The following is a 12656-nucleotide window of genomic DNA, read 5'->3' as shown; positions in this document are numbered from 1 at the left end:
CTTGGTGTGTACCGGGGCTTAATAAATTGTGATGAATATAGTAAAGTGGCAAGTTTTAATATGTATAACGTCACAGCAGTTTTATCTTTAGTGTGGACAAACAGTTTGCAACAAGTGTGGTTAGGACACAATCTGAGGATGCTGAGTTTAGGGCACAATCTCAGGACTGCCATCTCGTAATGGTTTTTTGACAAGACCTGAATGCTGAAGAAAGTGGTTTGAGGCCAAACGCTAAACAAAGCCTTTGAGATATTGCTGGATAAAGTACATGCTTCATTGTTTATGGCAGATAGATAAATTAAACATGAATGAGGCTACCACTGTGTTTGCTTCACAGGCTCAGTGCGCTCACAGTGTTTTTGGAGAAAATATGTCTAGAGGATCCAATCGTTCAGTTGTTATGAGGTCTAATAATCAGTATTTAACTGATTTCAGTTGACTAGAACCTGGCTTTATTCATGCATAGATAATGGAAGTAAATAATAGGACACAAAATATTGATTTGAGTAACAATAAGCTCACTAAATCCAAAGCTTCCAAGAAGAAAAGATGTCCCTAGCAAGCAGCTTTGAGCCAAGTTCAAACAAGATGAAGATTTAAAGGGGTCATGAACTGAGAAATCCAAATTCCCTTGATCTTGTGACATATAAGAGGTCAATGTACATTAAAAACATCAGAAACAAAACGATAAAGATAGCTCTGAAGACAATAAGACGCTGTGCAGTGCCAAGCTGTGGGAAAAGAGTTAGGAAAGTCTCCCAGCGTTAGGAAAGAGTGGATGAACTTTATTTTTAATGAAGATCCAGACCGCGTCAGTAAGAAGAACTCAATCCTTTGTTCACTTAATTTTACCGCAGATTCATTTACAAACAAGGCACAAATCGACACGGGATTTTCAGAAATATATTTCCAGATATATAAATATATCCAAATATTTAATATATTATTTATTTATTTATATATGAATATTTTAGTTAACAAAAAGTTTTAAAAAAAGACTACAAATCCATAAACTAGAGTCATGATGACAAACTGCTTGTGTGTTGGTCACTTTTAAGTCACTGGACAAATGTAAATGTTTATTTTACCTGTTTTGACTAAAACATAACATCACAAAAACATCCTTCACTTATGCATGAGATATGTAATAATACTCAGTCTAATGCATAACAACCATTTATGCAAATGAACAGACTTCCAAATAAACAGCATCCCTAATTGTTTCCTATATCTTGCCCATCAGCTAATGGTTTTCCAGAGAGCCTCGGTCTTAGTGTGTGAATTCATTAGAAGAACTGCTGTTGAAATGGCTCTTGAGTATTTATTCCATCTAAATGCATCAGGAGACTCTTTTGTTTGACATTTCTGTTGAAGACGCTTCTTGAAGATTATAAAATCCTATTAGCATGCAAACTACTTTCTCAAAACAGCCTACGTGAAATGAACGGCAGCCTACTGATGAAAGAAACAAACACAATACGCACATGCATTAGCTAGAAGTAAATGACTTATTATTTCTATCTACATTACTGGCATCCACAAAATGAACATGAACTAACATGATGGTCTCTTTCTGCTGAAGTTAATGCAGACATGGAGCGGAAAGAGCAGAAATACCGCAGGGAGGGCTCATGTTTGAGCTGCAGTCAATCTGAGATGATGTTTCATGTTGCACAGCTGTGCTCCTCACCTACAGATGCCGGCGTACTGTAGTCATGGAAACACGGCAATGATTTTATTGTGACGTTCACAAAATACACATATTGGCCACATTAAATCAATGTAATCAGTCTCTATTTTTTCACTTGTCAAAACAGCCATAAGAGGTCTACTGGACAGACTAAACATGTCTGAAATAAGGCTATTGAGTGAACTGATGTAACCATGTACTCAGCTGAGTACACTGAAACAACTTAAAGTACTATGGAGGCTGCAGAAAGCAATACAGCAAAAAGGCAAAAAGCATAATTCAAAGCATGATGTACAACCACTGTAAGACATAGCCTTGAATGATATATTAACTTAATAAACCAGCACCAAAATAAAATTGATATAAAGGCAACAAAACCCCATGTCCAATAAACTGTTATCATCATTCTGTACCAACAAAACTAATAATATTGATAATATTTTTTAATTATAGCTAGGGTGTTGATAGACAGTATAATAATAATAATATATAATAATACACAATTACTATTATTAACAACAACTTTTTTTCTGATATTTGCGGCCTAAAATGACTGATATTGCTGTGGCTTTTCTCAAAATTTGCAGTGTTATGTGACATTTCTTATTGTTTTGCAGTGAAAATATACCATGGACAACATTCTTCATTGTTATAACTTTTCTGACTTCGAGAACCATCGTAGGGCTCCAGACTAACATTTGAGGACATCAGTGCCATTAAGTTCTACAGAAGGTGGCACCAGCACCTGACAGCAAAGCACTCACATGTACATCTCGGAGATGTCTGTTTGATGTCTGCATTTACATATGCAAGATGCATTTTTTAGGGTGTTTGCTCATCTGCAATACGTCTCTAAGACTTTTCCTGTCAGATGTCAAATAGACATTTATTAGAATGCATGTAAAACTGCAGAATCGCAAAATCCTGGAGGGACTGTGGTTATTAGTGATATTATTAATGATAACTGTTAATTACTGTTCTATTAACCATATAAATACTGTAGAATTTAAAAAATATATATTTTCAGTTTTTTTGTTGTACTTCTTTTTTTAAATGCTAAAACTTTTTCCAGGTTCACAGATGTTCTGCGTAAAGAATCTAGTTCCTCTAACCTGTTCATTAATTCGTTAGACTGTTTGCAGCAACTTGGCATATTAATATACAATTCAGCTGATGTGTGGTCACAGGTGTGCGTTTACAATGGTTTTGAGCTGGTCTAATAAGATTTAGAGTTTGAACTATTATGTTTAAATAAACGCATGCTTCAGCATGTTGTAAGGACCAGGGCTGCGTTTCCCAAAAGCATCGTAAGCTTAAGTACATCGTAGACCAATGGATCAACTTAGGCTTACTATGCTTTTGGGAAACGCAGCCCAGAAATGTTAGAATCTTTCTTGCATATTCACATACTTGTAAGAAAGTTTGGACAAACATATCAAATATCACGATGCTATACTCCACTAGACAAAAATGTAAAGTCATTCTGTTTTTTTCTGTTTTAGCAGTTAGTACAGTAATGAAGTTTTGTGTAATAGGGCAGAAGTGAGCTGTGGACTCATTCATCTTTAATGGAATTCTAGCATATACAGCCCTTTCTTTTAATATCTCTCAAGTTTTCCCACTGAACAGACATTTTCTGAACTGGTTGGGGATGGCGACTGAATCATTCATGAGAAAAGTGCACATGCAATGGCAGAAGGTGAAAATGTAATTCAATACTAGATGAGCTGCCATGATGAGCTTTGAAACAACTTCCCCTGAATGAAATAATACTCCTATATCTTGTTCCAAGGGCACAAACAACATTGAAAAGAATGTTGCTTCTAAATTCACACTCTGATTTTCGGCCTTGAATACAGTTGCAAAGCTATAGAGTTTACATGAAGCTACCTACATGAACGCTTAAAAATCACATTTGATTTTCCTTCAGAGAGGAAACAGCACAAATCAGACCAAATATCAGACAAACACAATCAAGTTGCTGCACAACAAACACACTGGGAGGCCAATCAGTAACTGAGAGGCTAACTCCACTTCAGGTGCGGTTTAGAGTGGCGTGTTTAATATTAGCAGCCTAAAGGGATCTTCTGGGTTCGATACAAGTTCAGTCCCTTGAATTACCAATGGAAAAAAATGGACTTGTCCCACATTTGACAGTAATGCATTATGGATGATTCATAATGAATAAGGCATTCCAGAGGGTTAGACAACTGAAATGTGAAGCTTGTATTTATATTACAGCACTTACATTAAATCTTCTGTTCAAAAAATATGTCAGTGGAGCTGCTGAAAGTTGTCTACATGATTCTTTTAATGCTGGGACTATTGCTGTAGGATAAACTTGACCCGTTGACTTCCATTAATGCAGTACTGTAAACAAGATTGTGCTTGTTTTTACAAACTGAGGGTCGAGCCAAAATGATTTTCTTTGTTTTAGCATATTACAAATGGGGTTGATAGCACTTAAAATAAATGTAAATTCTTTAAACTACCAGAAGGGCTCCAATAAATCTTAAAATTATTTAAAAAATAAATTAGCATTAGAAAAGTAAAAATAATATAGCCTAGATATTTTTGAGTCAATTTATTTTTATTTCAACAAAAATACCAGAGGTGCATATCAGCTAACATATAGGGCCTTCAAATATTGTCTCGGACGAGGGGTGGGGGGCCTTGAAATCCAAAAGGTTGAGAACCACCGCTTTAAATAGATAATTAAACATATGCATTATGAGTTTTACGACATGTGACTTACTGCAGGTGGCATCAGCCTCATCTGATCCATCCGGACACTCGGGTTCTCCGTCACACCGCCAACGCCCAGGAACACACTGACCGTTCGCACACGCAAACTCTGAGGGAGCGCATGTGTTCTTCACTGCACGCGGAGAAAGAAAGAGAGAGTTAAATGTTTGCACACTCTCTAAGCAACAAACGAGTGTCCATATAGTGGGAGGCAGAAATCTGAGACCACACTGAAATGATCTGGTATTGTATAATCACACTTAGCAATAAATGCACAAACTCAGGAAAGTACAGACTCGGGAGGTGAACTAATCAGTTCTATATTGTGTACATAGCATACACGCCTGTCACCTGATGAAAGACCGAACGTCTCAGATCAGAAATCTCACAAGGTCAACTGATCAATTCTGTGTCCTGTACCAGAATTGCCGTATACTGCCGAGTCGTGTGTACAGGAAACAGAATTGATTAGCCCGACCTCCCGAGTCATTTGATTCATGCTCGGTCACACAAAAACATGAATGAATAACTCAATGAAACAACTCATTACCCCCAAGTCACGGAAAGGATTTGTTAAAAATGAATAAATTGTATAGGATTGAAAAAGAAACTAGAAATATTCATGATTCTGTTTAGCCTAAAACACAGAATTATGTCAAACACATACAGTGCCTATAGAAAGTCTTCATACCCCTTCATTTTTTTCACATTTCGTTATTTTGTGTTATTATGTTAAACTGTTTTAAAGTACGTTTTTCTTCCCACATGAATCTACACCCCGCTCACCATAATGACCATGTAAAAAATGGATTTAAATCACAACTTTGCAAAATTATTAAAAAGCAAACACTGAAAAAATGACATTGCACAAGTCTTCATACCCTTAACTCAAAACTTAGTTAAAGCACTTTGGCAACAATTACAGCCTCAGGTCTTTTTGGGTATGATGCAACAAGCTTTGCACATCTGCATTTGTTTTTTGCCATTCTTCTCTTTAGTTCATCTCAAGCTATGTCAGGTTGGCTGGGGACCATCGGTGGACAGCCATTTATAGGTTTCTCCAAAGATATCTGATAGGCTCCAAGTCCCAGCTCTAGCTGGGCCACTCGAGGATGTTCATAGAGTTGTCCCTAAGCCACTCCTGCATTGTCTTGGCTGTGTGCTTAGGGTGATTGTTATGTTGGAAGGTGAACTTTCAGCCCAGTCTGAGGTTCCGAGCTCTCTGAACCAGGTTTCCATTAAGGATATCTCTGTATTTAGCTGCATTCAGCTTTCCGTCTTCTCTGATCACTTCCCCAGTCCCTGCCACCACTGGGATGGTATTATGCAGGTGATAAGCGGTGCTTGGTTTCCCTCAGACATGAATAAGGAATTGAGGTTCATCAGACCAGATAATCTTTCTTTTTTCATAGTCTAAGAGCTATTTGGGTGTATTTTTGTAAATTCCAATCAGGAGAAGCTTGAGGAGAAGCTTGAGTTTGGTCACTTTGCCATCAAGCCCAGATTGGTGGAGTGTCGCAGTGATGTTTGTCCTTCTGTAAGTTTCTCCCACACTGTAAAAAGTGCTACAGCCACAGAGTAGGTTTTATATAATTTAAATAGTTGTAATCTAGTCTATTTTATTTGTTTTATACTAAAAAGTATCAATATACTTCCTCTTTACTTAAAATATGTCAGTTTTTATATAACAATATATTTTAAATAAAACTATTGCAGTTTATTTGGGTAGTTTATTTGTATGTGGATGTTGTGTCCAAGAAATGTTATAAAAGTGAGTTGACACATACACAATTTATTAGAGTAGCTGTAGATGTGGCAGGTGTGTTCATCAAACGTAAATATTTTAAAATATTTAAGTTGGCATTATCCCTTTTTCACTGGTGGGGACTTTCCCGGGCAGATGCAGCATCTTCCTCGGCACTTCAACTGTTTGTTCGTTCCAGCGGATCTGAATTTCAGTGACTGATTAACACGGTAAGTTAAGCAAATTTAGCCTAATTATTGGTGATGTAAAGTCACGCGAAATCGCTTACTCCACTAAGGAGATGAGGTTAGGTTTGCAAATTGTACTGTATAGCTAGCTATCCTGCACACATAGCAAGCTAAGTTGGCTGCACAGTGTTAAGGTATCTGCACACCTAACAGATAAAAAATAAATAATAATTAGTATACTTTAGCATTACTAAAGCAGATGCACATATTTGAATGTAGAGATGTATGCTTAGTAGTCTGTCTGATTTTAGAAATTTGATCCATGTTTTTTAATACTGCATAGTCAATTGATGACAGATTTTGGGTTGAAAAAACCCTAAAACTATTTCTAACCTATTACTTAAATAAGTTACATTTACCATTGATTTTTAACCTTATTCTAACATGCATTTTCCTTATCTTTAGATACCCAAGCACTTTTGTTTCCCGGGGTCTTAAGCTTCACATTCAGGTAAGAAAAAACTTCAGAATAGATACAATTGCAGCTATAACTATTCCCAGGTAAGTAAAACATAGGTAAAATTGCAAACAATTCAAACAGAAGATTCGCTTGAGAGTAACAGGCTGGAGTTAATTTCTGAGACAAAGAAAAAGAATAATGGCAGAGTTATAAATGAGATGATGTCAAGAACCTTCAGTTTGAGAAGACAGGAGATAGTAGGTCAAGCCCCAAGTGTTGCAGATCTTCTAGAGAGATGGCCTGCCCTCTTTGAACCATCACAGGTAAGGTAAACTCAGCAAAGTTGACTAGCTAAAATCCAATTCTTTGTCATCTACTGGTATGGCTAAAAAAATACAGTGCAGTATGCAACAGTACTGTCAACAGTATCTTTTTCAAATTATAATTCACAAAACTTTCTTCACCATCAGACTCTGTTTCTTTTATGCTGTGCCACATTCAGCTGAATTTCGCATTGCTCAATTATGGTAAATGGCCCATAGTTGTGAAGTCGGGGCACATAAGGCAACAAACTTGACTAAAGATTAAATTTAATTCTTGCATTTTTCATACTTAAAAATAACTATAAAGTGAATATATTCCTTTACTGCTTGACACCGTCCATGATTTTCATTTGATTGAAAACTAATTTGTATCCAAAACTCTCATGTGGTTTAATTCACAGAAAAAACAAACATATCACTTCTGGTATGTAACTAAGATGGTATGCTTCTCTTTACAGATCTGTGAAGAGTTCCTGAGAATCAGTGGCATATCACTTGAGTCGACATTTATGTCTCGGTTGGACAGGCACACTCCAAAGCTGTTGTCACTTTTCAACGCAAAAGGAGGAGCCGTCGGTCAAAGAATCAAGTCCCAAATGATGATACTCATCCAGGTAAGAGGAAAAAATGGTCTTATGTAAAGCATTTTCCATCCAAAATGTATTCTCTATAATGTTCTGATATCAATACGATCATATCAATATTTCACCGTGTTCCTAATGGGAAGGATGGTGTATCTGCAGCATATGTTGAAATCTACTGAGCCAGTTGTTATGACACATAGTGAGCACATTCATACTACCCAGAGACTGATCATAACACCCTACATTGTCAGAACCCCCCACCACCCTCATTCTTTAAAGGAAAACTACATGTAAGGCACTGTTCTAAGAGTAGCGTAGTTTAAAGGGATAGTTAGCCCCAAAGTTAGCGACAGTGCGTTAACATGACATTGCTATTTTTATGATCTAGTGTGAGAATGTATGCCCGAACATTCAGTGAAGTTACACTTCTTCTGTGTACTCCAAGACTGTTCTTTTTGTTAATAGAAATGTTGGCTGCATATGTATGTAAGTGTATAAGTGATGCAATTCCCTCATCACCGTTTTCCAAGAGTGTGCCTTGCTCTTAAGCAGTCTCTTTACACATAAAAGGTCCACTAAAACATGTGTAAGAAAGTATTTGAGGTGAGAAATAGACAGTGTACTAATAGAAGCTTGATTCATACTGATGAACACAGCCTACTTGGACAGTTAAATCTCAATTTTGTGAACTGTCCCCCTTAACGTTTTTGTGTAAACAACATGCTGGGATGCTGGTGATATTATGAGATCTTGTAGTACAGTGGTGTATGTATAGTAGGACCTTTTACAGCAATTGAATGGTTGAAATAAAGAGGTTCTGTGGTTTGTGCTACTGTCATCAGGCTGTGAATTTTGATCAGATTTTACTTTTTGACAGGATCCATCTGCCTCTGTGGACAAAAGGAGAGAAGTGGTCCTGAGATGCCTAATTGAGTACATGGGGGAGAGACAGGAAGACCTCATCAGTGTCCACCACGTATGTATTGGGCTTAAAGCTACTTGTCTATTTTTCTGTCTGTATGTATGAATATTGTGATGATATGGGATAATTACATTTGCTCTTGAAAAATATTTAAACACTGTAGCTTAATAAACAATAATGTGATGACCAATCAGGTACAGGCAAGGACACTTTTTTCTTTTTTGTCTCCACCAATAGAGTCGTGATGAAACAGAGGTGCACGCTGAGCTTGGCAGTTGCCCACTGAAAATTTACATGTGCCATCAACCCAACACGATTGGGATTATCATAGAAGGACAGCCCGTGGTCAGAGGTCTCCCAAACCTGTCGAAAGCATGCTGCCTCCTGTTTGGACTTACCTATGCCCTCGACCTCAAGTATCCCTCCAAACTGGTGTATACTTTTGAGATATATCAGAGGCTCTTTGTGGGATTGGACCCCATGTGTCCTAAACCATCATCCAAGTATGCAAATCTCCTCACCAAGTTGTCTTAGATGATTTCTCAATGGCATCTGGCATTGTTTGCCATCATTTGAAAAAATGCAATCTTTGGTAGGCGAGTTTACCAAATACAAACTTAAACATACTGTAACATAATCAGATAATTTGACAATCTTCAGGGTGATATAAATATTTGTCTCGGAATTTTACCAGTATTTTGATTTAAAATAATTGGTCTTACAGATTTTTTTTTTCTTTTTTCTTTTTTTTCTTTTTTTTTTGGACCTTAAGACAGGTACAAGTTGCTCAGGTAATATAATTTCCATGGCATTTTCCTTTTGTGTTCATTGTTCAGTGCCTTAATTAATGTGGACTTTGGACTGTGTTCTGTGCCGATCCTTACCTCATGAGGTATATACTCAACAGTGTTGTGTGCACAATTTGGGAGTTCTTAAAAATAACAGTTGTTCAAAATATGGAAATAATCATTTTTGACATTGCAGTGCCACTGTGATACAATGTGATATTATGGCTCACATTTACCTTTATCTAAACATTGCAGATTGGACAGTATAAATATTTCACTTTACTGTTCTGAACAGGTTGAAAATACACTTATACAGTGTTTGTTTTATATTATTGTGTACATGTTTCGTAGTCACTGTTAAAAGTGACGCTGGTTGACATTGAATAAATGTTATTGTCTTCAATCTATCTTCCCATCTTTTTCTTCTTCAAAGGAATTTGTAATTGTTATTGACAAAGTGTTTATGTAAAGTTAATTACTGTAGTGCTTAGAATATATATATATTTAGATTTCTTTTCTGAGGTTATAGCCAGGACTCAATTAAAATGTTTATTCATATGATTAGGTTAATTTTACTAAGAACATAAAGTTCATAAAACCTAATTAAAATGAGTATAGGTTACTTGTAGCAACCCATAAATAAGTTACCTGTACCAAGAAAAGTAGGTTTATCTAACTGAGTAATACTAGTACTATTAGTTAACTCAACTTGATTTTGTTGCGTTTGTATTAAGTAATATTGCAGTGTTTATGATACTTAAAAAAGGCTGCAAGTTGACTCAACTTAAAACATCCAATGCAGCCACTTGCCTCACTTTTTATAAGTTAGATCTAGGTATTACTTTTTACAGTGCATCTCCATATAAGATCATGGAGCTCAACCAGAGTGACCATCAGTGATCAGTGATCACCTCTCTAACAAAGACCCTTCTCCTCCTTCGATTGCTCAGTTTGGCCAGGAGGCTAGATCTAGAAAGAGTCTTGATTGTTTCAAACTTCATCAATGTGTCATCAACTTCCTACTTTATTAACTCCCAAAAAACGGATCGCTTTATGAGGCAAGAACATAAAGAAAAACGGCATCAGTCAGCAATTTCATGAGTGACTTTGTTCTGTAAACACAAAACTGTAATTTAGAGGATTCACTATTTAAATGTGGTTGTCTCTCCTGAAAATAGGCAGTGTGTGACGGATGCAGATCTGTAAGAAAGAGTCAGGTTTAAGCAGACTAAATGATTGGAGAAGTGCAACCTACATAACTAAAGAGAAGACTGTAATTTCACTGCAAGATCAAGTTGTGACATTTTAGATAAAAATGTGCAAAATTAGGCCTAACATATGCATGGATGAATTGTTCACAATAAGATCAATGACATGCATTAAGAAAACTGTGAATTTTCATTCCATGCTGACTTTGCTTGTGTAAGACTACTGCATTCACTGATCTGAGCAGATGGAGCTGTAAGCAACAGAGCACGGACAATAGTCTGGAGCTGCAGATATTATATGCAGAGGCTCTGCTCTCCACCTGTCGAGTTCTCACAAACACTCGCAGTCCTTCAGTGGGCGGCAATCACAACAGCCTAACACAACTCCACAAGACCCTGTCGACAAACCTGAAGGATCCGCTGCGGCAATGCTGCATCATTTTCTTTCCCCACAGCTCTGTGAGGCTTCCTATTGTCCTTGGACTCTGGTAAATGCAATGCGTGGTGTAGGCCAGTAACCAGCCAACAGGGACGCGTCTAATCAAACAGAATGCACCCGCAGCCCTCAAGCCCTCATCTGACTCACCCGAGAATGTGATTCTAACAGGAATATTACATCAGCAGCTCTCTCCTTCCCCTCACAACAGTAAACACGCGTTTATTGAGCAGATTGTAATCATGATAGACACTTTACACTAAACACTGCTGACCAATCTAACCTTAGCAACAGCTGCCACCTTTCACTCTTTTCTAATGCAAGTGTATTGATAGTTTTTAAATGCAACATTTTACACTGAATTAGTTTCATTTTAGTGTTTCAGCAATGCAACTGTAAAATAATTTATAGAAAAACATTGGATAAAAATGTCTTAAAATGTCTTGATTCAGTCCAGCTCAAGTAAAAAATTATTTCCAATTTATTTTGACCAAATTACGAGCACATTTTACTCAAAACCCACTGTGCACAGAAAGACTAAGCTTAGGTCAGTTAGGTCAGATGAATGTGTTTACCCTTCTTTTTCTATGACTACAGACACAGCTGTTAAATTTAGGAATATGTAATATGACCTGATTAAAAAAAGTACATTTCAGTTTTCATGAAGAAAATGTGAGTGGTCCCAATGCTGCTACTGAATTAAATCAACATTGAACTAAACGGAGCTAAATAATGACACTGTTGTCTTCTGCTGCTTTCATCTGAATTAAATTAATTCCACTGATGAACTTTTCAACATTGGCATTGTTATCGAACTGAATTGAATCAACATTGAACTAATTAGAGCTGAATAATGACATTATTGTTTTCAGCAGAGCTGCTTTATACACTGAAAAAGTGGCACCCAAAAATGGTGACATCTAAATTAAACTGTTTTATTCAAGTCTAAAATATGATTTAACATCACTGAACCAACATTTACCAATAAAACATTTTTTATGGGTTAAATCAGGAAGAAACAGTAAAAACCTCAGGTTACCACAGTATAGTTGAATTGAGTTTTTTTCATAACTGATAAACTTTGCAACATTGACAGTGTTTTTGAACAAAGTTAAATAATTGTTCCACTAAACTGAGCTGAATAATGACACTATTGTCTTCTATAAAGCTGCTGTCTGCTGAAATTGAAGTCTTTCCATAATTATTAAAACAATATTAACACTGACACTTTCTTGTTTACTGTGAAGCTGCTTTGAAACGATTTATATTGTATGAAGCACTATAGAAATAAATGTGTTTATTTAATGGCTGCCAGGAATACAAATTTACATTTTTGTTTCTCAATATGGCTTGAATGTCTCCATCAATCATTTTGGGAGGATTTTATTCGCTGTTTTATCATCCACTAAGTAAAAATCCAATCCAAAAGTCAAATAAAATAATAAGACGAAAAGGAAGCAAACATTTTTGTGATTAACCTTAACATGTATATGTACAAAATGTTCTGATGTTCCCCAAAAATGCATAATCTGTTCGAACACATGAATATTGGAATATTGTTGGGGCAC

At 36.4% G+C, this 12656-nt stretch overlaps 2 protein-coding genes and 1 long non-coding RNA gene across 3 annotated transcripts in view; 2 read left to right on the top strand and 1 right to left on the bottom strand.

Annotated features, from left to right (window-relative positions):
• Positions 1 to 12656, bottom strand: part of LOC306846468 (low-density lipoprotein receptor-related protein 8-like) — a gene marked incomplete at its 5' end in the record, with an annotated part of 102368 nt that overhangs the window by 62764 nt on the left and 26948 nt on the right. Inside the window, one exon of the mRNA XM_079379888.1 lies at positions 4446 to 4568. Within this exon, the coding sequence (XP_079236014.1) occupies positions 4446 to 4568 (123 nt within the window). The remainder of the gene's footprint in view (positions 1 to 4445; positions 4569 to 12656) is intronic.
• LOC306846470 lies at positions 5989 to 7628 on the top strand. The gene is made up of 3 exons (XR_013782073.1): positions 5989 to 6013; positions 6336 to 6409; positions 6833 to 7628. It is a non-coding gene; the product is annotated as an uncharacterized lncRNA (long non-coding RNA).
• On the top strand, positions 7646 to 9847 carry LOC306846469 (uncharacterized protein). The gene is made up of 3 exons (XM_079379889.1): positions 7646 to 7764; positions 8612 to 8710; positions 8894 to 9847. The coding sequence occupies exons 1-3, from the start codon at positions 7660 to 7662 to the stop codon at positions 9188 to 9190; spliced, it is 501 nt and encodes a 166-aa protein (XP_079236015.1). The 5' UTR covers positions 7646 to 7659; the 3' UTR covers positions 9191 to 9847.

This window comes from Barbus barbus (genome assembly GCF_936440315.1).
Source record: "Barbus barbus genome assembly, chromosome: 26".
Taxonomy (NCBI): domain Eukaryota; kingdom Metazoa; phylum Chordata; class Actinopteri; order Cypriniformes; family Cyprinidae; genus Barbus; species Barbus barbus.
This window is presented reverse-complemented; position numbering and strand designations above follow the sequence as displayed.